Source organism: Homarus americanus, unplaced genomic scaffold, assembly GCF_018991925.1.
Source record: "Homarus americanus isolate GMGI-L3 unplaced genomic scaffold, GMGI_Hamer_2.0 scaffold52512, whole genome shotgun sequence".
NCBI classification, from domain to species: domain Eukaryota; kingdom Metazoa; phylum Arthropoda; class Malacostraca; order Decapoda; family Nephropidae; genus Homarus; species Homarus americanus.
Genome location: NW_024735442.1, coordinates 2,515,480 through 2,542,584, shown reverse-complemented (window position 1 = coordinate 2,542,584; position 27,105 = coordinate 2,515,480). Strand labels below are relative to the sequence as shown.

The following is a 27,105-nucleotide window of genomic DNA, read 5'->3' as shown; positions in this document are numbered from 1 at the left end:
GCTGTACCGGGAAACCTAATACTGTACTACGGACACACGGGAGCCAGGAGCATCTCTTAAGGACAAACTTGGGGGGTGAACCTTCTGACCAACGTTAGTGTAGATAAGGCCAAGAAGATATCGATTCCCACCACCTGCTTGCACTCACACCTGCCTCGCCGCTGACAAACTCCCTACCGAAGGACAATAATAACAACAATTGTCTAAAGAGAGAGCCAGACATTATTAGTGAAAACATGAACACGACATTATTTTGTGATTGTACTTAAACCATTCAGTGAGGGTGGGGGTAGACGTTTCACGAGAGCAGAGAGTCTTGGGTGCCCCACTCCAGAATGCGATCCTTGCTGATTAAACCAGTTAATCCACAATTTCCTATTTTGTGTATAAAAAAATATATATCAAGTCTGCATGAAAACTGTAGGAGTAAGGGCTCATTCCAGAAGTATAAAAAATGAACGTAGTAAGTAAAAAACAAATTGCACTATCGCGACTGTCAAAACTGAAGTTCGGCATCGTATACGACTTGTCTAGCCCTAATATTATACACTTGTGAGCCAAAAACACATTTCTGCCAAATCTACAAACAATTTCAAACACAGTATCGTGCATGTACACTGACAGACTTTTAACAGAAAATAATTTTTGTTCAACCTCAGTGGGGGCAGGTTGCAGTAAACACACTGTCGGACTCTACTTGTTACAGTTAGTCGATATATTGAGTAGTAGTGATTTTTACCTTCCACGCATAACATGGGAATCATATTCCGCTTTAAGCTCCGACTGTAAAAGAAAAGTACTTGGAATATTGAAAAATAATAATTATAATAACGTTCTAATTAAAATTTCAGTGGAAAATGCTTGCAGACATGAGTGTTTGAGGTTCATGATCTTTGAAAGTGTAGTCTGAATGAGCGGGTAACAAGAAGTATGGGAGAGGCTGTGGAGGAGGGAGTGAGAGGTTACAAGAGGGAGGTGAGAGGCAGGCCCGCCAGGGGAACTAGACAAGGGCCCTCCATCAGTTTCCCAGTGAACTTACCAGAGGGCAGTCCTCAGCGTCCCCCCACACAACCTCAAGTCAAGCTCCTCACACCCCCCCCCCTTTCCCTCCTACCAAACTCCTTGACAATCTCACTACCGCCAACCACCTTGGAGGGAAAAACACGCATACCACATTCAGCTGTTATCATCATTAGATAACATGCGAGTCACCTTCTATACACTTTTGTTGAGGTCCCGAGTTTACCTGTAAGTTGCGAGACGATTTCCAGTGCAAGGAGGGAGGGGGGAGTGAAGGAATATCACTGAGCATTAGGAAAAATCTAAACGTTATATTACGAAAAGAATGGTGCCCACGAAAACCGTATAACAACATTAGCAAGGGCGATAAGTTAGCGTGGTATATTACATAAATAATCCAGCGAGAGGGAACACCTAAGCCGCCCTGAGGAGGTGCGGTAAACTTAACATCAGCGGCCATGGGTACACCACGGAGGGTCACCTTTAAGGCTCCAGGAAAAAGCATTACTCGGCGGCACAATGTGGTGCATCACATGTTAATGACTCGCCTCACTCCTTCGCCACACTAAATCTAAGAAAAAACATTATTAATGTGACGAATCTCTCATCGCCGCCTACACAGTACATCACTGTTCACACCTGTAATTTCCAACACAATGTTCCTGTAGATAAATCAAAGCGTAAACGTGTTTAATTTACAGGCCTAGAGCACCCCGAGCACAGTTATTTATTAATTTTCAATACAATTCTTCAACAGTTACATATGAAAATTACCAACTCGTATCGATTCAATTTGGTGTTAGCATTAGCATCACGTCAAGCCCACCCTTTGTTATTGAAAATAGACTGCTTTCCCCTGTGAGTGGGTGTATTAAAATGCACGCCATGTCTCACTGCTGGCTAACACCCAAGTTTAAAAATCAATAAAGGTGTAAATTAATTCTTATAACAAAGAATGTAAAACATGAACTGCTTTTAAAAGCATCCCCGAATTTGACCGTGAGTTCCGATAAGCCTAAAGGAAGTTGCTTTGCTTACTTTAAATATAAGAAGTTGTGGTTGCGTTTATTGTTAAATCACATGCACGCAAATTAAAAGCTCAAAATTTTCAAACAAATCAGGCAAGCAACAGTTGCAGGGTTACTGGAGGTCTCTAAAAATAGGTTCAGCGGTAATGCCTTCGACTAACGGTTGCGAGCAGATTACAATAAAAGCACACGAGGACACGGATAATCTTAGGCAACCCCATTGGTGAAGGTGAGTAACTAGGACTGACCAGAAGGTTTTGTCACCCATGTTTAACACCCATACAGTAAGGCATGTGCCACCAACACTACACCGGGATTTTTACTCAGTACACAAGCCATTATTAGTACGAGACTGACAAATCTTCGGTAAAGTAACAAATATTCAAATCTTTAATCTTGGTAGAAATTTTTAAATAAATTTTCTTAAATGAACATATTCTTGTCCTAATTTTCTGCTTTAACCTTGGCCCAGTCCCAAGACCATCCTTGGCCAAAAACAACGACTACGAGGTTGTGAATACACAACCTTCCCAACCACCTGCTGCACAGTGATCGACGCTGTACCAGTGACAGTTGGCCCTATTTTAAGTCTCAGACAGAGGATTAGTGACGATAAGACGAGTTCTACACGTCCTCGACATGAAGCAAACAATCACCTGTGCATCACCCACCATTTGATGGTTAACACTGCTGAAGGCAAGAGACTGGTTCCTCAACTGTCCATATTTACAATAAGCTGATAACCTGTACCATAAAACACAGGGCGTACAATACAGGATATTTTTATTTATATAATTATAGAAAAGAATATTGAGCGAAAAAGGGCATTATTAAAAAAAATATATGATGAAAAATTGGAAGAACTGAAGTGAATAAAAAATGTGATACAACAACAGGAGTAAGTGACACTGCAATCGTGTTTAATAGATAACTGAAGATATATCAATCAGTGGCGGCGGCATCATCAACATACTCCGCAAAACTCCCAGGTTTATACACTTTGCATCGAGATGATTGAATTTCTTTCCAGTGAATTTCACATATAAAAAAGTATAAAAAAGCGAGTAATCTGTGGGAAGTTGTGGTACATCTGCATGAAGGTGTGGGACCAGCAATTCACCTGTACCCCTGTGACGCGTGGGTCTACAATATTGCCCACCAACCACATACAACACATTCCTTTCCCTTGCTTGCTGTTGAAATATGGAGCGGAGGGAGGATGAGCATTAGGCGGCAGGAAAAGTAGCGTGAAGGGGTAGGCAGTGGAGGGAAAAGATGCAGGCAGTGCATATACGGGAGGAGGTAACTGGTGAATAAAGAGAAGGGCGAAGCCGCGATGAGAAAGATGGGGATGGAAGACTACATCAATGAGGAAGAGGAAGGTGGTGAACAGGGGTGGCAGAGAGACGGTAGGAATGACGCAGTGCGATAGTATACTGAATGAGGAGAAAGGAGGAGGCAGCAAGAGGATGAGAGGTGATAGTTTAGACAGAGGAAGAGGGAGTAAAATTGAGAGTAAAAACGGTGTAAAATAAAACAGAGGGTCGTATGGGTAACAGCCCTCAGTGTTGATAATATAGGGAAAATCTTGGGAAGACGGGAGACAGAGAATGTGATGAAATGGTATTGGAAATACAAATAGAGAGAGAAGCAGGTTACCACATAAGACGGTAATCAAGGGGGAAGCGTGAGAGAACGAAGAATTAAGAGAAGATGACAGAGGGAGATGAGGGCGGGGTCCAGGAGTGAGGACAATAACATACGAGAGAGGTGCAAGAGCCCTCAGGCAGGTGAGAGGGGTGGGGGCAGGTGGGTTCCCGACGCTACTCAGGACACACGACCCACGTCACTACTCCACTCGTGTGCTCCTCCACACCACTCAAGTACTCCTCCACGCCTCACTTTCACCTCGTACTTAACACTGGCCGCATAATGGAGTCAAATTATACCTTGCAGGTTACATCTCTAGTGTGATGCTCGGCCTAGCACACACCGCCGCTGGTGACCTTGTACCAGACCACAACATTGGGGAGGAATACTACAAATGCGTCCAAATATTGTGCCCACATGACTAATTCAATAAATAATGCGCCACACTATGTGTGAAATTATTTTTATAGAAACTGGAATATTTACAAACAGAAAGTACACCACAAGGGAATGTTCTGCGTCTATGTGACGTTTTCATCACAAAAAGTGCAGTTGGAACAATGTGCGCCCGCCACCTTACCGTAAAGAAAAGAAAATAAATTAAAAATGAGTTCTTGACATTAAAAATATAAGAGTGCACCGGGTATTTCACAAAGTTTGGCTGGTGTCGGCGGAGCGATGTAAGAGTAGTTCGAGTTACTAACTTGGTGCGAGCGGAGGCGCTGTATGTAAAAGTTGGTACACAGTGGGCGCTGCCTGGCTCTTATCACCCATAGTGGCGGCCGCCAACAAAAAGTCACATCCAGACAAAGACAATCGAAGAGGGGCCCCCACTTGGTAGCTCAAGTCGTACAGTGATAGTGTGACACGTGCGAGATACCCTACAAGGATGACGTCTCCCTCACTGTAGCACAACGCCCCCATGACACAGCCTCTCCACCTCGTGACGCGTAAGCGCCAACATCACACGCTATCAAAAATATCTCGTAAATACGGTTATTTACACTTCTAGTTTGCGAGCGTAGTCATATTTACACAAAGTGTAAGTGAACACGTACTGTAGTTAATTTTTCCAAAGTTCGTGATGCAATTTATTTTTACAACCACACGAACCTAATTATTCAGGAACGCTGACAAGCTTCATACACAGGGCAGGTACGTGTGTTTCCTTTATAATTCTTATATAATTACCGAGAATACACACCAGGATGCATGCGTCTGGCATCCTCAAGGACATCAATCAGTTAAGTACTTGTTAAACTAACTGGTTTATGTAACGCGAAACAAAACCTGGCAATAATATCTTTTACCTTCTCTGTAATACAGGTAATTCCGCAGACAGTACAGGCGGCCATATTACATAACGTGGCGCCACTAACCATATGGTGTAAATTGTTACCACTCTACTCGAAAATAATGCCTCATTCTTGTCAGTCTGATCAGCAAGTACCGACTAATACCGATGTTACTTGTTTCCTCAAGTTTACATTAGTTACTGTGCTTAGTTAATGCACGATCCCCGTGTAAGACTTTATGATTATTTTAACTTCAGTAACTTTGTAACTCCCAAAATAACATGCAAATCATTCAGTGGCAACACAGATGAATAAAATGTTCCCAACACAATCAGTCAAAACAGTAACGATGAGGTTATTCTGCCAAACTTCCGGATGAATAGCGGATTTCAAAGTTATCTGAATCAACACATTTGCACTTCTCTTAGAAACGGGTTAATATTCAACTCCCCAAACGCCCCTAATTCTGGCAAAGTGCAACAGACAAACTACAGGACTAATTGTGTTGAAAAATTTTAGGTTAAAAAAAAATGGACAGAGGATACCACAAGGAACAGTCGTACAGCTAAGTGGGCGAGAAGCCTCGTGGAGGGGTAAAGTTTATTACAGGCTAGATGATCTATACATAACTATTTCAAATGGCGTAACTACAAAATACTCGAGGGTGATTCGTAGTATAATTGCAAAGATTGTAATTATTGGATATTTCACACCAATCTACCTAAGAAGTAATTACTCCAAATATTCTACTCCACCATCATGTTATTACAATAACTGGCCATAGATAACATCACTACACGATGCTATCATCCATGCAGGTAAAGATATTCAACCACGTTTGAAGAGAGTACACATCCGCCTCCTGAAGGGGTGAGATAAGTTACAGGTCGAGATGGGAGCATGACCGGCCAGATGCTTGGCATACTCTAGTGTTCCCATTTATCACCACACCAAAGTTCCGCTCGCCTACAAGTCAAGCATTCCCAGAAAATTAAAATTGAAATTCATTTTTATATTATAATTAAAGTCCTTAGTGAGACAAGGCTAAATATGAAGATTGGCATTGTAAAACATTTTGTCATGGAGCACAGTTCCTTATTCTCAACTTATAGAAGCAACTACCTATAATATAAGTCGGGTAAGTCCCATAAAGGTAGCACTGAAAGGCCACTGCCAGGCTGAACATTCAGTAGCTACAGTATGCTGTGTCTGCACTAATGCTAAGGCGGGCGGCCCGTTAGGCCTATGAAATCACTTTCACTTCTGGGCAACAAGCGACACATGAATATCAACAAGTCGGTAACATCAGACTCAGTAAACCTTCCTTCAGGTCTTCATTTGCCGTTTATGCTGTCATTCTTCCTAACAGGACAGTTAAATTAGGCTCACGGCAAACATTTGAGTAACGTTACTAGTACGGTACCAACAGATAAACCCCAGAAAAGAATATAACCAAAACATTTTTATTGAAAAGGGAAGCTGCGGTCATTTCTGTGATCCCTTCTATGTAAAGTGTGCATTCGCTTTCGAACAAAAACAAAGGGTGGACTTTTATACGGCTGAGCGAGAGTTGGGGAGGATCAAGATGGCGTGTAGGTCATCTCTATACACACGGGCTGGCAAAACTTACAAAAAATGTCATCGCCACCATCACCCTAGGTGATTTAAAGTAACTTGTTCAATGTAGAAGTAGGAGCAGCAGCGGATGTGTGGGAGGTGGTACACAGGAGCAGCCACTAGCATATAGGGCGCGCGGCTCAAAACGAGACCCAAGAGCCGTAATGACCTTAACCAGTTCTCTCAGGAGAGATCCTCTCTTCTCCCTGCTTGTCTCAACAACACGATCCCTCACCAACCATTACCACTAATTGCAATCATACATCCTATATATATATATATATATATATATATATATATATATATATATATATATATATATATATATATATATATATATATATATATATATATATATATATATATATATATATATTCCCATGTTTAGGTTCAACCGTTCGTGGGAATTATTTCCGTGTTATACAGAACACAAACAATATTCTGGCGCATTCCATCGGTAATAAACTTCAGCACAGAAAATGCCTGTGTAACTTCTACCAATTTAGACGTCCTGTCATGTGGTAGCAATTTTCAAGTCACTGTATCGAACAAAAAACGCCAGAATTAAATGTTTCCAATAATCGAAGCTTACTAGTGGATTCCTCTAGTTGTGTGGTAACTGTGGGTGGAGGGAGACTAGGGTGGGTGGGAGCGGATAGTGGACGTTACGCCTCCCTGCTCCCTTTGTCTCCCTCTGGCCCCCACCGCCCAGTCACAACCAACATACCCGCCCACATACATAAAAAAATAAATAAAAGCCATGACAGTGTACTAGTTTCTTTTAGTCTTACACAGCTTCTCATATACGACGGGTTTGCACAATAGAAACGCTCGGTGAACAAAATAAAATCTGGCTCATTCAGTCCTCACTATCATCCTGGCGAGTTTATGTCTCCTAGTTCCATTACTGCGTCTTGTCCCCTCCCCATCAAGCCTGTCCCTCCTCTAGTAAACAGCTGGTCCCCCTCTTCTCTATTTAATATCATGGGCTGGGTAATTCATAATAAACTGACCACCTAAATTGTACTATCAGCACTAGGGAGTTAAATCAACAAACTATGGCGGTATCCTTCGACTAACTCACCAGTTGCTCACTAGATACTTTATTTACCGACACACGGTATGGAGCCTCGGCCACCACGAAGAGAAAACCTGTCTGGCTACTGCCTAGAAAACATCATCGAACAATGACTTGCTTAAAGAAATACTTGTGTCACCTGCCCCTTTCTCTTCACCTGTGCCATCTACCCTCTTCCCTACACCTGTGTCGCCTGCCCCCTTCCCTACACCAGTGTCGCCTGCCCCCTTCCCTCCACCTGTCACCTGCCCCTTTCCTTCCACCTGTGTCACCTGCCCCTTTCCCTCCACCTGTGTCACCTGCCCCCTTCCCTCCAACTGTCACCTGCCCCTTTTCCTCCACCTGTCACCTGCCCCTTTCCCTAACCGCCCTTTTCCCTCCACCTGTGTCACCTGACCTTTTCCCTCCACTGGTGTTACTTGTCTCATCCCTTCTAGCAACCAGCCTGTTACATTTCTCTGGCGCCGTCACACAGTGTGTTGCTTTCCCACCTGGGTGTTTACCATGTTCCACCACACCTGTATCAGTCAACAACACAATTTCAGAGAGAAAAAAATGTAGGGGTCGATTATACAACCTTGGATTACTTGTTATTGGCTTAAGTCTGGGCGTGAGCGCTTACACCGTCACTGTGCCAGTCACTGTTCCGCCGATAATCCATGAACGCCATTGACTCGTGTGGTGTATACACAACCACCGGCGTGAGGGCCTAAGTGTAAGTCATGCCTGGTGTACAGGGATGCACACTGCTGTGGGGAGTGAGAGTGTGTGTGCTACAGCGAGGAAGAGTGAGGGTTGGGGGACGGCGGGACATCACATATCCATTCAACCACAGCCTCGCTAATTCTCTCCCCTTTAGGGGATGCAGAGATCCATGCCACAGGAACGTTTATATTTTTGTTTTGTTTCTTTAAGGTGTTCTTTCTTAGTATTCTAATGGTGACTCGCATGTTGTCCATGAACAAATATTACATCAACAGGTTGTGTGAGTTGAGCTGAGAACTGGCGCGGAAAACAAGAGGCACCTTCCATCACAGCCAAACCACTAGGCCTAGTGCGCTGTTTTCCTCACCAAGATTACAGAATAAGAGCACCACGGCGGCAATCAGGGAGTGAAGCTCGTTCGCTTGGGTGTCGTAAGTCCACATACATCCTATTATTAAAATGACAAACATGTTTTCGTCGAGACAAATTGTAATAAAGACACTTGCAATCAATAAGTGTATGGCCACATATGCCTCGCTGCCTTGTCCGCCAGTTGTGAGAAATAAGCAAAATCACTAAATGATATTACTGAAGTCACCAGCAACGTCATACGCTTCTCACCCTCTAAAACATTTGTCAGTGGCGAAATAAATGTGATGTAGAATTGCACACGATGACTGATACAATTTACATTAACCCCAAATTTCTTCCGGTGGGTGTACACGGTACAGTCGATCAATACACCATCTGTCCTGGGGGAGGGGTTGTTCCGATGAATTTCAGAATGAAAACTGCGACTCCCGCCGTCTTGGTAGAGTTGCCAAAACCCTTCGTTCGCTGTGCCATTGTACTGTCTAACACAATTTTGTAAGGATATCTTTTTGATCAACTGTACCTACCTACAGTCGATCAAAAAACTAACGTCAAAAATGATCAGCGCTGTTTCTGGCATTAAATCTAATTAGGTCATTGCACCTGTGATAAAGCGCCTCGTAAGTAACACCAAGGAGAAACTAACAAAGACACGTTTTGTCCCGGAGCTGCTACACCTCCACAACCTTACTAGAACGACCTTCACAGAGCCGTATTCTCGCGCACCAACAAGGGAATTATATAAACGGATATGATAATACTGAAGCATTTTTGGTAACTGGCAAAACTGTGTGGCTTGCAATTATTATCCACTGGTAATGAGGCGGCGTCACGACACGTGGTCTGATTCACAGGTGCTTGGTTCAACCCCCAGCCCTTCCTGGCCCCTCCCCTCCCAAGGCTATTCTGCCTGCTGACAGGGGCAAGGGAGAAGGATAACATGCGAAGCAGGGACGGGGGACAAGAAAGAAGGATAACATGCGAGACAAGGGGCAGTGACATAAGGAAAGGACAAAACACCAGGCAGAGGCGGAGAGAAGGGAGAAGGATAACATGCGAGGCAAGAGTGGGGGCAAGGAGAAGGATAACACGCCACACCTGCCACGAGGTCGTTTGTCCGTGTGCTAGGAAAATAAAAACTATATAACAACTTAATATAGACAATGAAAAAGACTCCATCTGCCGTTACTCGACATAAACGCTGATAGAATAAAGAACACTCCTGAAATATTACAATCATAACTACGTTCTCCAAAAAACAAGTTTTTCTATGCAGGGCGTCAAAAATATATGCACTTAAAGTAAACACGAATTAATTAATTAATTAATTAATTACACTAACATGTGGTTTAAGTCTAACTAGTGTAGTAGATACAATACATGGGGAGTATGTCGTCATTAATAAAGCATAGTTAGCCATCTTTACCCGACATCAGTGAACGTTTGTCGCGAGTTGTAAACATTTTAATGTGTTGTTCAGCTATCGGACTTGCAGGAATATGATATTGACAGGGACTCACCACTCGCTGGCCGGCTGGCACCCATGAAAAGTGGCGCGACACCACACGCCACCTTCCTGCCACCCCACACCCATCCAACCCCGCCCTGCCCTGCCCAGCCCTCTCCCACCACCACCTCTCACCGCCGCCCCTACCTACAATCTCCGCCCCTCACCCACCAACTCACACCACTGTCCTTACCGACCACCTCTTGCCCTCACCCTCCGCCACACACACTACCAGCCTTATACGTACATTACAACCTCCAGCCCTCACTCCTACATACAACCTACAGTACACACCACTACCTCTGCCTAAAACCTCCAGCCTTCACTCAAACCATCGCCGGCTACCTACAACCTCCAGCCCTCATCCACCACCCACATTGTCACCAAAACCATCTCGGCAACTAATGCCGATGAATACAATGAATAGTGATCATCGCATGTGGTCCCAGGTGAAAAAGATAACGGGTAATCCGACAGAAAAAATCCACGGGGTCATCCTGACGGGCACGGTATGAAATCTCTTCTAATTTGGCCTGAATCTGCCGACAAAAACTTGGCACATGATACCGAGGCGAAAAAAGCTAGCAGCGGTATATCATCCAGCAACGTGTGACGGTCTCAGGGATAAACAACATCCACACCTCACGCCAGCCTAGTTAAATATGTCTGCCGGAGTTAAATATAAAGAGCGGCCATCCTCAAGACGATACTTGGCGAGTTATCACTATAATCCCTCACGAGGAGTCAACGAGTGTAAGTCCAAATCTGATCTAGAAGTTTGGAGTAACTTAAAGCTGGCCGATTCGCAGTTAAGCTTTTGGCCTTGACCCCTGAACTATCTCCTACAAGCACAATCTTCTAGGGACATTAATCGTTGCGAAAGTCTTTATTTGAAGGTCGGAATTTAATCTCAATGTTTGAAGCTCACAGGTTAAAGCTGATTAATGATCTTTGAACCATTGACTGGCCCTTTATTGACCACAATCAAACCCACGAAATTTCCCGAGAGGAGTTCCAAGAATCCCATCTTAAAGTACAGAGCTCAACTACACACTCCCAACGTTTGGGAGCTGGAGCTATACTCTTCACGGCTGATACCCTGACATCTACAGGATATAACCACATTTTTGTATAGTACTGAAGTGGCGTCTAACAACAACGAAAGGAATCTATAAATGACTATATGGAATATAATACAAAATTGAAGACAATAATTCGTCGAGTTGAGCAGTTTAAGTGGTGATAATGTATAAAACAAAAGTGATTAACACTTTTAACCCTAAGACTTGGTCCTTGATGACTAAGGCCGAGCTCTTTTTGACCGTATCAAAGAAAGCAGTGATGCCAGTGAGGTTAACATTACAGCCGCCAATTAGGCTGACACTCTTTCATCCGACACCAACAGACAACTACAATACTGGAGCCGAGAGCAGCAGCTAGTGTGAGGGGGAGGACAAAGAAACGTACCATGTAACCACGAACCGTATGTCTGAATTATAAAACATAACTAACTACTTAAGAGGAATAACGCGTATATACATTCCAAGGTTCCCTGGTGATACAGAGAACCTCCATTGGTCTCTAGATGCAGGTACGGGTTGGTTGGTTTTTAGTTTCTCTCTTCTTGGCCTCAGATTAATAAAGTTACAAGAAGATCCGCATTCATAAAGTGACTATTTCCTTGGAATTCTCTCATTTAACGGAAGCTTCAGGTCACATATGTTTACTACACAAGGGAGTGTTGGTGGTTTGTTGTGATGCATGTGAGTGTGTGGTGGTGGTGAAGAATCCCGGAGGTGAACACTATGAAGCCAGAGGCGAGCGAAGCATTTGTGAGTGAGAGTATGTGACGACAGCCAGCCTGGCACCGCCCGCCCGTCTTCCCTCTCATTCCTTGTCGTCTTCATTCCTCTCTCAAGCCCATCCACCTATCACCAATCACACCACTTGCCACAAACACATGTTTTCTAGAATGTTTTAACAATGTATAGAAGATGATATGCCTAATATTTTGAGGGTGTTGTGTAGCCCCGGGATGCCAGTGCTGCGGGTCCAGGGAACCGGGGCGGGGTCACGTCAAGGGTCCTCTGTAGTGCCCTGAAGGACCTCCTTGTTCCCCTCGCCCCCCCCTTACCCTCCGATACCCCCAAACCCTTACTCCTACCCCGCTCTTTCTCCCCATTCCTTCACCTCAAGCCAACCTCTTGCTGTGCTTATTATAATATTCTCTTAGAACTGAGTAAAAGAACAAAACGATAAGCACAATTCTCATGTAATGTCCCTATTACAAATCACAAGAACGTACAAATTAGCCAACACTAAAGATAACGTCTATCCTGACTAATAGTAAGAATACTGTAAACGCCCAGGGCAAGATAACAGCACTCACAGTGAAGCCACGGACTTTCCCAACAAGTGGTGCAAAATCAATAACTTATGGGAACTCTCCTGGTGTATGCTGTCAGTTTATCATAAGTAAATCGCCTAAGTAGCGCCGCCTAATCTCCTAAATGCGAGCCAGTCCTATCCTAAGTGAGGCCAGATAATTGTTGTTGTCGTGGCGTGGGAGTGGTGGCGTAGGGGTGGTGGTGATGGTGGCGTAGGAGTGGTGGTGATGGTGGCGTGGTGGTAGTGGCGGAGGGGTGGTGGTGATGGTAGCGTAGGAGTGGTGGCGTGGTGGTGATGGTGGCGTGGGAGTGATGGTAATGGTGGCGTGGGAGTGATGATAATGGTAGCGTGGGAGTGGTGGTGATGGTGGCGTGAGTGGTGGTGGTGGCGTAGGAGTGATGGTAATGGTGGCGTGGGAGTGGTGGTGATGGTGGCGTAGGAGTGGTAGTGATGGTGGCGTGGGAGTGGTGGTGGATGACGCAAGCAATAGGTGTGGAGGTAAGAGCGGCGTGAATGTGGCATGGCGTGTAGTGGGGACGAACCTGGCACGCAATTATGACTGTTGGCGGATTAGTCAGCGACGGTATCACCTGTCATACAAACAAAAGTTCGCGCACTGCCCCTCACACCGCTCCTCATCCCCTCATAAACCAAGTCCTATCTCATCACACCCGTAACACCACTCATCATGCCCTCACACCACTTCTTGTCCCCTCAAACAACATCAAGTGTCCTGAAACAGACGTCAATAGGAGCAACTGCAGCACTAGCAATCTATGAAGCAACAAATTCTACAAGTTTAAATATGCTGCATGGGACTAGGGTCAAATGTAAGTTCAGGCCTTTGAGTGCTTGTTACTTGGGAAGAAAACTCATGTCACAAGTTTAAAAATTGCGGAGAAGAACATTAAGCTATAAGAAACAAGGGCGAAAGTAGAGACGTAGATCGGGGCAAGATACAACACAGACCCCGAGGGCGAACTTTGGCAACAATGTGTAGGACTGGACACTAACTCACACACCACCTTAAGTCCACTTCTGCCACCATGGAGGACCCACCCAACACACCCGTATTAAAGTTTCAGTAACACGGTCAAGTCAAACATATCGTAACGTCATACGTCTATTGAGCAAGAGAGCAACACGCACTTAAAACATACCATGATAGAACAATTTGCTAACAAGAGCACCTGTGAAAGGTCCAAAATACACCCACAATGACTGTAAAACGGAACGAAACGCAAACGCTTAAACCAAAGTTTAATAAAGGGACAGACAGACAGCATCAAAAAGCAATACACTCCGCTCTGCTGGTGTATAAAAATGGTTATACGAGATGGCATCACTGGCTGACGTGAATTCTTCCCGGGGTAAAGGAAAAGACTTCTCTTGCAACCTAAAGGTCAACGATCATGAAGGTAATCCAGTTAGAGGTAAACGAAATAACCAGAATCCTCTTTAAACCACAAAACTTGTGTGTACACAAAAATAAAAGGCGGTATGTCCAGCCAGAATTATACAAGACGTGGCAGACGAGCGAATGGCCTTGGGGACTTGTTTAAAGCAGTCTTGGGGTCCACAGTAGCACTCTCTTACCCCACTGGGCAACTGATGAAGAATGTACACAAATATTGCTCGATCCTCTGTATATGTCGCAACAGTGCGTCAGTCACACAGGATAGTGGAAACGTATTTACTTAACTAAATGGGTTTATATACCCTTAACCGTAAATTTCAATCTGGTTAGACGTAAAACCCTAAACTAGGTTAGGTATGTAACATCTGGTCAAAAGGTGATAATACAATCGTGCACAACGTTATTTACAACTGGCAAACACCCGAACACGGAGTCAAGGGGAGAGAGCCCTTGATATCTAGTGATATAAATTCCGGTATTTTTATTACACATAAAAAGGACATGATTATCTGCAAAATTCCAAATTGTCTTTTCATTTTACTGCATTGATTCTTAACCAACTGAAATTATTCCCCAATAAAACATACCTGGACTAGTGCCGAGAATGTGGTAAAACATCTCGAGGAATAGCCCGAGTTTGTATGAAGTAACTTACACGCCTATAGTTCACTCCACGACATTTTACTATGATACGATGACTACCGAGGCGATAACAGTCAACGAAGTGACAAAACCTATACAGGTCAGTTTTACAATCTCTTATCTGTTAACCATCTTTCAATATTTAAGGTGTTGCTTTTATTTAGCTACGCAGCTTTTAGCGATCTGTGGTTATTAAAATGACATTCGCTGAATGACTTATATGTGGACACCAGTGTTGGTTTCTTTATTTTTTTTTAATAAATCTTACCAACGAAAGTTGAAACTTCCATTCAAAACACCGTTCATCTCATGTATTTCCCAAAGCTTCGCTGAATCTCTCTCTCTCTGTAGTAAATGATCATATAAGCAAGGTTACCCTTAAACCCATATACTGCACCGTACCTTGGTTTTATGCACAAAACATAAGCGACATCTTTGATATTTTTGTGAAAATAACAGGAGTCAATTTTCGTTAAATCCAAGTTCTCGCTCACAGCCAGATGAAACGTCACACACTGTTGTTGACTGCTGTGACGCCACGGATAACTACACAGATGCTAATAATAGTAAATAACGTTTGAAATCAAACTTTAATACGGCCATTGTTATCTTAATCCAGTCTCCCTTCACTCCCTATAGCCTCTCTATAAAAGACAGCAAACCAAGCTATCTAAAATACCATTCAGGATACAGAAATTTGAAACCACTGTTCATGGCCACGTGACCACAACCCCTTCACTGGGTCCACAATAACACACACACGTCACTCACACCAACTCATCCAGTCACCATCACTAAAACTGTGAGTAATAAGGGTGATTTAACTGTCAATAACATTTAACCTCCATGAAATATAACTTTAAAAACAATGCATGTCATATTCCCAAACAGTCGTTTATGTTAGTCACCGCTCTCACCTCTGAACGCTGCCGTTTTCTCTCACTGCCGTTCTCTGCACCCGTTCTCTCTTATGGCTGTCATGGTGGGCTACACTAAACCAGTAACATGATATACCTGTATGAGCACCACAAACATTCCCGTTAAAGCCACTTGTTTTGCACACTAACATGAATGAATCACAATAAATCTAGCCTCACAAAAAACTACCCATGTATAGACAAGTTTGGAATACTGTATACGGTTTAAATATGTGGTCGGTTGTAATAAAAAAAAATAATGATTCGTTGTCCTATATTCTCAATAAAAATATTTTGTGGGTAGAATCCGCGACCTTACTATATGCCAACAACATCATAGGTTATTTCATTCATATATACGAGTAACAAGATTCCCAGACTTACCGGTACACAAGATTTAGCGAAGCATCATGTTTGAACACTTCAGGTCCTCAAAACAACTTACCTTTCAAGTGTTCAACTACGTAGCTTCTACTGTACAATGAAAGACAACAACACAAAATTTTCATCACAGCTCAGGTCAGCAATTCCGTATTAGTAATGAAATTTAATGCCCTGATAGCAAAGCATAATTGAATATCATACTTTGCTTTCGCGGAAATCCAGGCGGCGTATAGCTATAAGGTTTACTAGTTTACATCTACACTACACTGCTGGACAAGATTTACATTTATTCACTGCAGAATCTAATATGCCTGGAGCTCATCCAACGGTCATACTTGGCTACCAGGACAACTAGTAGACACTAAGAATGAACCCTACCAAGTGACCCTTTCTTTTCATAACAAGTCAAATAAGAGTCAGTATTAAAAAATTAAGAGATATTGAATGGAAATGACATCGCGCATCCGTTAAATCCATATTGATGCGATATTTCAAGGTGCACAAGTGTTGGTCATGATGCTACATATTAAAACCATGCTAATGGACCTTAGCTTGACAAATACAGTATGGTGAACCGTCACCTGACGGCAATCTTTGTACTGTATTAAATAGGGTCAGTGCCCTGGCATTTCATAACTGTCATGTATTGATATGATATCTACCTTTACTTATCAGCAATATGTATGAAGCCACAATTCACGTGAAGCATAAACCAATGTCACCCTCCCGGTTTCCAAAATGTGACCATAAAACAAATGAGTACTTCGGCGGTCGTTACCTTTCTGTTGTGGGTCAATTGTGTGAAGCCCTTAACAAAATAATGTAATTCCGGGTAGTAAAAGTCCGTCGATGAACATCACGTTAAAGAAAAAACTCAACCTTGGCCCAATTTTTAAGGAATTCCGTACATATACCTTCGTGTGACAAAGCCGGCAGCATGTACAGTATCAACAAAAGGTCAATATCATATCCCCCACTGGGCCGGAAGGAGCTTTTATTATGGCATTATCCATTCACCAAATGTATTTTTTCTTGCCTTCGTTCATGGTAATACAAACTAATGATGTGAGACTTATTTTAGGAGTACGGGAATACTGACCTTAACATTACAACAATTAAACAATTTAAAACATGATTTCGAAAAGTCATATTAAAATACCAGCCAAGTGAGTATAGAATTCATACGAGATAGAAGATGGAATTAAGGAGATACTGTATAGTGTAGTACTCACCTGACTGTCTGTAAAGTTCTGTGGCTGAGGTCCCCCTGGGGCGGGCAGTAAGGTAGGAGAGTCCATGGGCATGCTGGTGGCCATATTGTTGTAGTCAGGTCCTGCAGGAGAGGAGAAGGGTCCGCCCGCACCGCTCATGCTTGGGTCTAACATGCCTGCAGGGCCACCCATGCCGCCCACAGCTCCGCCGCCCACGCCGTCGAACCCCGAATGATCGAGATGTCCTAAAACTTGTGCTCCAGGGCCGCCCATCACCACGCCACCGCCCACCAACTCAGGTTCTTTGACACCTACGCCCGGTACCATGCCGTTTTTGTTGAGGTCTTCTTCCGACGGCGATCCCTGTCTGCTCCCCGGCGTCCGGCTGTGAGATTGCAACACACTACTATCATTAAGTATGCCCTGTAATTAATCTATCAGCATGTTCATCTAAAATATATTGTAGTGTACCCTCCTATGCGAGTTATTACGTTGAACACATCTGCTGGCGGATGAGAAAGTTTGTTCTAGTGCAAATTACATTTTTCCCCTCATACACAACATAGCCTCAACGTGTTTATGTAAATTTTAAGTTGCTATATATACTATGTACACTCTCCACACTAATGCACCATACAACGAAACTACAATAATTCGATATCCGGTATTTTGAGAACGGGGGAGAGGGGGGGGGGGGCGACGACATAAATTACTGATCAGTTGTTTCGTTAAATTAGGGTGGTATAGCCTCACATCACCGTGCACGTTGAGCTGAACGGTTATTCTTAATAATTATGATACACCACGCGTCGACATTGTATCTAAATTTGTACACAAGAGGTTTTTTCTTTTGTTTTATATGAACTCGAGTACAATTCTTTTTTTTTTACAAATACTTGTACAGTAAAACAGAAGCAGCGATATTCCACTAACTACAACTGCACCATAACCTAGCCTTCATTGACCAGCACCAGCCCTTCAACCCACTTCAACAAACGTAATAAAATAACAGGAAGACTTCCAACATCAAACTGAACTTTCATTACTGTACGTACTTCTTACATAAAAAACGGAAAAATATTGTGCCCCCCCCCCCCAGGATACAGTTACTTCTCAACCGAGGTGTACCGAGTGGCGGGATAATAACAGGTCTTCCTCCAAACACTTGTGCGCGCGACCTACTAGTGTATTTCATGTAACAATTCTAGCGTTTACCTCCAGTAAGTTTTAGCGAGACTTTTGGATCGTTTTAAGAAATTAATGCCTTAAATAACAGCACTCATCCTCATGTTAACAAGGGAGGTCCACACACTCCCTCCAACAAACTCACACGTGTGGGTTTGTGTTAGTTTGCCGTACAATATTGACATGTTGCCATCCATGCAGCTCGATGGCTTCTAGTTGGGCTTTAATCTATTTTCTTTATCTTTTTGGGGGGATAGGGATACACAGGCGAACTGACAGAAAGTCAAGTGTAACCTAATATTCTTCCAAATATACACAAAATTTGCATCAATGATGTAAAAAGTTTGCTATGACACTGATATTCACGCTTGGCCACTGTCAATATATCTAAAAGATTAAACAATGTTTTGCAATAAAACTATGAAAATTACTTGTATAACCGACAACCATTCCTGTAACATGTCTCAAGTAGATTAACCGTCTTTAATATAGGAGGTAAAGTAAGAAATTTAACATTTTTACCCCTAAGTGTAAATTCTGAAGTGTGTTAGAGCGGTCGGTCACCCACCGAGTCGTAAGTACAGTACAATATACAGTACCAAAGATAACCTAACCTCGGAAGGCCGCTGTGTGACGATGGTCAACGTCGATAGCGCGACCCAGCTTTCACTTTTATCCACGCATATACATTAGTACATAATACTGACCTCCCTTTACAAGCGACTGTACTGCACATCCCACCATTAACTACGACCAAATGTAACCACACCATATGTATAACAATACTGTAGCAGCTTCCTGATTAAGCTTTACAGTAGGAAGGATGCAATAACACAGGACAGGGGAGGGGGGGGGGGCTGGTGGTCCTCCCCAGCAGTACTGAAAAACAGTCATGACTAAGGTTTTGGGATGTATTAGATTGAGAAGCGGTCTTTCTTGAACTTAATGAAGATTAACGGCGTCCATACTTGTCGATGATTAACACAGTCTTTGTGAACCTACTTTTTATAAGTAGAAAAACAGACGATTCGACATGAAAGGGATAAAGACATCTACTTGTCGGCAGCATAAACATGACGAGGGTGCAGCATCATGAAGAAAGGCGTGAAAATGGAGATCGATAGGTGCTTTCCACGCGACGTTTAACCTCAAAATATATGCTGGGATATTTCAATTCCAATGCAGAATAAGCAAACGATTTACTATGACTGCCTAGTTTCCTTACCGCAACTGTAACATCAGCCAATTTAAGTTGTAAATGCTCGGGTTGTAGTAAAACACTGGCCTTCATTTTATAATAAATAAAAAATTATCTACCTTAATAACGCTAACTCCGCATACTAAGGCGAGGATGTGGTGATATGTGCGTGGTACAAGGTGTGCAACAATAACGACGACACACGTATAAAACTTGTTGCTTTACTGCTTTATGTGGTGATCACGTGTATCTTCAGCGCTTGACTCACCACCTCCTCAACCAAGGTCCAGCCCACCTCACTACTCCACACATGTACCGTACCCTCAATGTCATCATCGCTATATTAATAATAATATTTTAGACTATCACCTTTGATCTCAGCGTAAGCTTCACTGTCTGAAATATGACGTCATGTGTTTTATGGAGGGCCGTCTGTCCCCTGTGAGAACTTTCACCTGTCATAATGAGTGGATTGCAGCTTTACTGAATCCATTCCACAATTATTGTACCAGTTAATTATGTAAGATTTAAAGTCTTTGTATCCATGTTTGTGATGTCACTTGCGCATTACGCTATCGACTAAGTTACCATCGATACCTCTTTTGGTCATATGCCATTTGCAAGTAAATAACAAACCAAAAATTAACTGTGCGCCAACATTAAATCAATACACAGTTGCATGTACACTGCTTACAAGGGGAAAATCAGAAAATTGCCAACACAAAAACTACAGCAAGTGGATGAGGTTTCATGTGAGTCACTGATGCGCTGAGAGTTTCACCCGCACGTTCAGCTCCCGTGCCTTTATAGTTACAGTGAACACGCGCTTATTACTCACCACCCCACACTACTCCATTCACTTATACAACCAACCACTAAAATCTGGGTCATTTCTCATAGAACTTAACAAAGGCGAACTTAACAAAGGCGGAGTCTAAATACTAGCGACAGCAAAGACGAAATGGGTCCTCCCAGACAGTTAGCTCTGACATATTAACAAGCTTGATGACATCTTGAAGTTTCAACTTAAGTTATTTCACTCGAAATCGTGTTTACATGCATAATTATAACTAAAAAGGCTGCTTAATTAAGTCTCAAAATACTGAAATTTAGAAAGCCTTGTCTGTTTTGATATCCATAAAGATACAGTACTAATCTTTTGCGTGGGAAAAAAATACACGAAACAAAATCTTGAGCTAATTGGAATAAAAAAATGCTAAGAGGATCTGCAATATTGGCATGACCTTAAGAGATTTACGAGCCTGTAACTTGAAGCTTTCTTGTTAAAAAGAAACTCCTCGGCAGCCAAGACGACCGGAGGGAACGTGGGAAGATGAGCAAGTTTCACAATCTAGACTGGGGTCACTCGCCACTCGGTAAATATCATAAGATCAGGTAAGGTCAACCGGAGTAGTGGGTAACTAACTCTCTAAGGTTATTCTCCTCACAGGTGAAAATCAAGTCTTTTTTAAAGTCAAACCGCTTAGTTGCTGGATTGCGTTTAAAACTTAATGACATTTACAATATATGGCTTAACTTTAAATCATATAACATGTGACTAACATGTTGTTTTTGCCTTGAAGCTTTTCTGCGCCCCCTTTTTTGTAACTTGGGCTGTATCACGCCAGATGTTTAACCATACACCCAGATAGGAACGGATGAAGAGGCGATCGGAAGGGGCAAGCCGGGACAGAAACAACGTATTTGGTGAATAGATGTAATGTAGATGGTGAGGGTAGAGGACTAACATAAGGTATACTGAATGGATTTAGGTACGCTAGCAGGTAAGGATAAAATTTATGCAGGTAGTTATGGATGAACGAAGTGTTTCAGATCATAATTAATAAAGGTACGATAGTGGGAATACATGCTAACTATGTAACTTTGACCGAGCGACGTTAGGAGGTTACATTCGGTATTTTTTTTTCAAAGTATATGTGGTGGTAGAGTGAATCTGGCGCAGGTCAGAGGGGAACACGTGGAGAGTGAACGACTTTCGGTGAATACTGGTGAAAGAGTGTCGAGTGTGGGGTGGATGATGGCCAACATGGTGGAGACATATACTACAGTAATGTGAGGTGATATACAACGACAGGTAGGAGTATCTAGGGGTTACTGATGAAAGTAACATGGGAAGGGGTGGATAATGGATAGACCTCTGGCAAGTATAAACGGTAAGACAAAGTTAAGAGATATTCTCATATTGGAAAAGGCAATAAATGTATGTCCAGGCAATGTGAGAACACTGAGCAAGGCATGGTCGCCCCTATACACTAGTCACTACGGGTGTTTTCAGAGTTACCAGATACACATTCTTATTGATGTCGTTTTAACTATGAAAACCCCAATTCCCTTGTGAAGAACGAACAGAAAAAACCCGAATTCAAATATTATACTCACTTAAAAGTTTTGTCGTCGTCGAGTCCGTTCTGTACTATTCCGTTTGCCTGTGGGGCGTTGCCGTTCTCTACATCCTTTTTCGCGGAGTCAAAAGGTGAAGGAGCCTTATCTTTCTTGTCCTTGGTACTGTCCACACCTCCGTTCTGGCGGGGTAAAGTAAACATCCTTCTTTTTAAAGACAATCACTTCTTTTTGATCACATAAATAAATAAATAAATAAATAAAAAAAAAAAATAAATAAATAAATACCAACTGTGGAGCAGTAACAAAGAGGTCCAATAATGGAGAGAGAGCAGCTTGTTACTTACTCTGAGGGCGAGGTTGGCCATGCGGGCGTCGAGATCCTTCCCGGTGGGTGAGGAGGCCAGGACGTATTCGACCATCTTGAGGCCGACTCCAGTGTGGTCAGTGGCGCGTGGTGATAACACGGAGTCGCCCCCAGGGAACTGTGGTCGCCCATGACCCCTCTGTCCTACGCCCATACCTAACCCGTGACTCTGGCCCACACCGTGATCTGCAACGGAATAACCACACGTTTAAATCATCCCATACAAACACTTACATCTAGCTATCACTCCATACATTAACTTACTGACCTGACAAGACCTTCAACTTGGTTCAAGAACACTTAACACATCTTCAAACTCATATAGATCCTAACCGGACAAGTCTTTCAGTTCAGTTTCTCTCCTAAATTCTTGACCTGATATACTTAACATTAAAATCTCCTAATATCAACCACCAGCAGCTCTACACAGCTTACATCCTGCTTCACTCACTCTGTTTAGCAGCAACATTATTAAAGGACTTACGGTGTGGACCAGTGGCATGACCTGTGCCTGTGCTCCATGTTGCTTCTCTCCAAGACGCCTCTCCTATGTTGAATATTCCCTTATTGTCTGCCTTTCCCTCTTCCACTCCCCATAACTTTTTCGCAGGCGCAATCTGAAAGAAAACAAATAAATACAATGATATTAAATCCACAATAAAAGACACACAATAAATCAATAATTAGCATAATCTTACGATGTTAGTGTAACTGAGCTAGGGAGATCCCAAAGGACAAGCCTACAGCAGCACCAGTACAACGGAGGCAAACTACAGTAATTCTGTGAGGATTATAACAAGAAGGGTCTCCTTTTATTTCGAATCGCAAAACAAGTAGCCACAAATTATGAAAACAGAACATTAATGGCTTTATCGGTTATCCTTAGTCGAATTACCTTACTGATTTTTTTGTATTCCCCCACTGTCCAACTACGAGTGCCTACAGGAGCAATGTTCCACTCCCTTGATGGCGATTCCGCACAGTGGCATCGTCGCAGTAATAAATGAGACAAGAGCTTCCACCAACAATTACGACGGATAACAACGAGGCCTCTATGTCAAGCAGGATAGAGTCATAGATAATAATGGAGGGCGAATATTAAATCAGCACTGGATGTGAGTGAAGTCACTGTGATTTACTTTCATTAATTGTGGACAATAATTTAAATATTTTACACTATATAGTAAATAAACATTAACTTGAAATATTTACTTGTACAGTTTTGGAATAGAAAGTACTCTGTAATGTACTTTTTATCAAAACGTGTCTAAATGTCCATTGCGCATTTCACAGCACTACATCTTACGTAATACCTCACCTAGTTGGTATCAGACATACAAAAGGTCATAGCATCTCTAATCTGTCTCAACACAACACAAAAACTGCCTGTGGCCGCTCCTCTACTCCTGGAGGATCCCATATAGAAGAAAAAACTCTTTCATCTCCAAGACCTTTTTCTAGGATTTATTTCATCCACTACTACATAACGCCAAAATACCAACTAGAAATATTAATATTTCAAACGCTAAGAGCACTCACTTTACTGTAGCCAAACGGAAAAAATTGTCTGACACAAGGTCGGCGAGCTTCATCTAACTAGGAAATACTTACAAGAAGTTTATATTGTATCTCATAATAAACATTACTGAAATTAACTCAAAGCTGACCAAAAAAATGAACGAGTGCCTAAAATATAAGTTATTATGTTATCTGTTACTAAGAAAAGTTCCCTCAAGTAACACACTACAACACTAAAAAGAATGCAGAAAGGTCGAGTTAGTGAGGTGACCGTGACCTGACCTAAAAGGCAATAGGCTTCTGCATATTCTAGGAAAATTTCCCTGGAAAAAGTATAATGTACAAGATAAGGAGGTTTCGTCGCCTAACAACCATAATGTTAACAGACAGGCAAAGTGCAATACCAATTCTGAGTTCCACAAAGCCGGGGAATAAAATTACGTAATCAAACAGGAAGACAGGCCGGCGGTGGGGTGAAAATTGAAGCTTTAATGTACAGGCAAGAGTAAAAATATCTTGCAAATATAGAACCTCCATAAGGGCGAACGCCAACGCTCGTTTGCCTAATGCTGCATTAACCAATCATTTTCCGGATAACATTGACCACACCGACCATATTGTAAATTTCGAGGGACATCCGGCCAGTGAAGGATCAGCCAGGAAATTGACAGAGAAATGTGGAGTTAAGTGGTAACACGGCGACAAAGCTAATATGTTGACAAGGTTATTCTCAGTCACACTCCGATGAACGGATATAGAGACGTGGCTCTACCTCATCTGGTGTTACATAACTTGGGATCCACACTCGAGAGCAAACTGTGAACTTAATGGGGTAGGAGGCGACGAGCTCTCCATGTTATGACCTGGACGTATGTTGCCCTCACTAAAGCTGGCGACGTTATTCATACAATAACTCACAAATTAGTGGACGGTGAATCCCAGCAAGGAATTCACAGTCGTCAATGTAAATGCAAATGAACAATATAAGGAATGCCACTACTGTACTGCACGGCATTCTGAGCTTCAAATACGTACTGGGGTTCTCAATCTCAGCATCACATTAGAAATTAAGCTAATTATTTCATCTATGGAGAGCGCCTTACTCCCTGACGTTTATTAGACTGGTTGGAAGCGAACTGTTTCCTCTAATGTTCTCAGAGGTTCCGCCATATTTAACTCATTACTTTCCAGAAAATTTTAAAACTTATTAAGACCTAAATCTGTATTCATAGTCTATTATTTAACGTCATAATTGTTTGTGAGTTTTTCTCTTAAGGAGTGGTAGAAATTTATTTCCCCAACAAAAGCAATCCTACTCATTGAGGCACTCAGGAGTGATAATAGAAGGATGCTCACTCAGAGGACGTTAATGCAACAAGCTTCTACACCAACTCATAAATCATCATCAAATAACCCCCCCCCCCCTCCCACAAAAAAACCCCTGACCAACCAGTATTTTTAACTTGTACGAAACTCAACTTCTAGAGTGAAGACAATGACCAGGTAGGGTATGTAAGGTACAACAATATTCCCCCAAAACCTTTCACAAGTAAATAACTGAATATCTATCTAAGAGCAGTACTTTTAAGCAAGCGCCACTTAACCTTCTGTTTCGAACTGCGTTTAACAATTTTATGAAATTCTTTTTTCCGATTGACTAATTGGTATTTTATCATCCACTGGGACCACCTACTTCCGCGGTGCTGCCAGGCATATGATCAATCGGTATTACAGGCAATTATGAACAATTCGTGTCACTGTCGGTCATCCTCTTTACTTCACACTTTATAGAGAAGTAAAAAAGGCACCACAACAGACATTAAACCTAAGTTGACAACGTTGAGAAAAGCCCTGCGTTTCTTCACACAAAGGAATGGTTAGGTGGGCAGTTTACACCAGATAGTGTCAAGGATTTCACGGAGTACCAATTCAATCACTCTACATTAATTATCATAAATCTTTTATTGTGCTGCACTTCAAGATAACCAAGAACATTCTGAACGATTTTCATTGTCCCTTTCTTTTCCATTATTTCTTTCCAAACGAGTTACCTTAATCGTAGGTAACATACCTACAAATCTTAAAAAAAAAAAAGTGGCGTGCAACAGGACTTCACTCTGCTGATGACATTACCCTGATGGAGTAAGATGAATATGAGAGCTTCCAGTTCCAGGATATACAATACATTTCCTCTTAAACACGATGGGGAACCCTGTCAGCTTATCCTCTCGTAAGTAACCCTGCCAGAACAGTACTGTACCTGTAGTCCAATCTAAATAATTATACAATATGTGTACAGGTATTTCCATTTCCTGGTCAGAGTTGGTATGTCTTGTACAAACTTGGAATAATATAATCACGATGCATATACAAATGTTATGCGTTCAACTTATGCAGGTAATATATGCTCGGTTGACATTTTAATGACAAATTCCAAAGTTAATTTCTTTTAGGCACTACAGTACTTAGACTTTCCAGAAACAAAACATAAGTCACTGGTGTACTATACTTGGAGTCTGCCAGAATATAAGTTTGGAAAGTTCGTCTCTACAACCTCGCTGACCGGAAGACTTCGTGTGTGTGACCAGTGAGTGCCCAATTCAACGAGCCCACAATCCTTATACGAGTTATATCCGACTGCCATCACCCCAATACCCAGCTTAATCTGCTGAAGTTGTCTTTTTGACTGGGCCTACGCTGATATTGCAGGCGCCTTACATCCTCAGCAATATGGCACTATGAAAAATTCCTCCCTCACCTACTGTCTGGTCAGCTTTCTCGATTACATGTACCGTCATTTGGAAAAACTCAAGACGCCTGTGGCTGTTGCCTTCAATGACTTCACCAAGGCATTCGCTTTAGCCAGCCACAATTTAATTACAGTATTAACAAAGCTATCGACCTCGGGTTTCGGAGAAGTCTTACACCATGGCTTATAGGTACAGTACTTTTTTTGCAGTGAAACAAATGGTGTTTCCTGGTACATACCTGGTGTCTTACATTTTTACCTAACAAAATCGTAATCTCGCCTGTTAACATTTGAAATACAGAATCTCGTTCTTATGCTGTATTTTCAAGTCATAAAAAAGAGTGGCTCCGTGTATTAGCAGTCCAGTTTGTGGTGGCAGCTCCAATCAAGGAAATTAGAACAACATCCAGAACTGGTACCATTTTATACAATGCGTTTGAAACTGGTGGATAACACAAAGTATTGTGTAATGATCGGATGGGAATAACATCACACA

At 42.4% G+C, this 27,105-nt stretch overlaps 1 protein-coding gene across 8 annotated transcripts in view; it reads right to left on the bottom strand.

Annotated features, from left to right (window-relative positions):
- The window catches only part of LOC121870991 (pumilio homolog 2-like), a 284,265-nt gene that overhangs the window by 88,665 nt on the left and 168,495 nt on the right, over positions 1–27,105 (bottom strand). For 7 of the 8 annotated variants that reach the window (XM_042373000.1, XM_042373003.1, XM_042372998.1 and 4 more), the window contains 4 exons: positions 22,827–22,959; positions 22,323–22,528; positions 22,015–22,157; positions 17,253–17,634 (listed from right to left, as the gene is read on the bottom strand). In XM_042373000.1, the coding sequence (XP_042228934.1) occupies positions 17,253–17,634; positions 22,015–22,157; positions 22,323–22,528; positions 22,827–22,959 (864 nt within the window). The remainder of the gene's footprint in view (positions 1–17,252; positions 17,635–22,014; positions 22,158–22,322; positions 22,529–22,826; positions 22,960–27,105) is intronic. The other variant, XM_042373001.1, reaches the window with a different exon arrangement.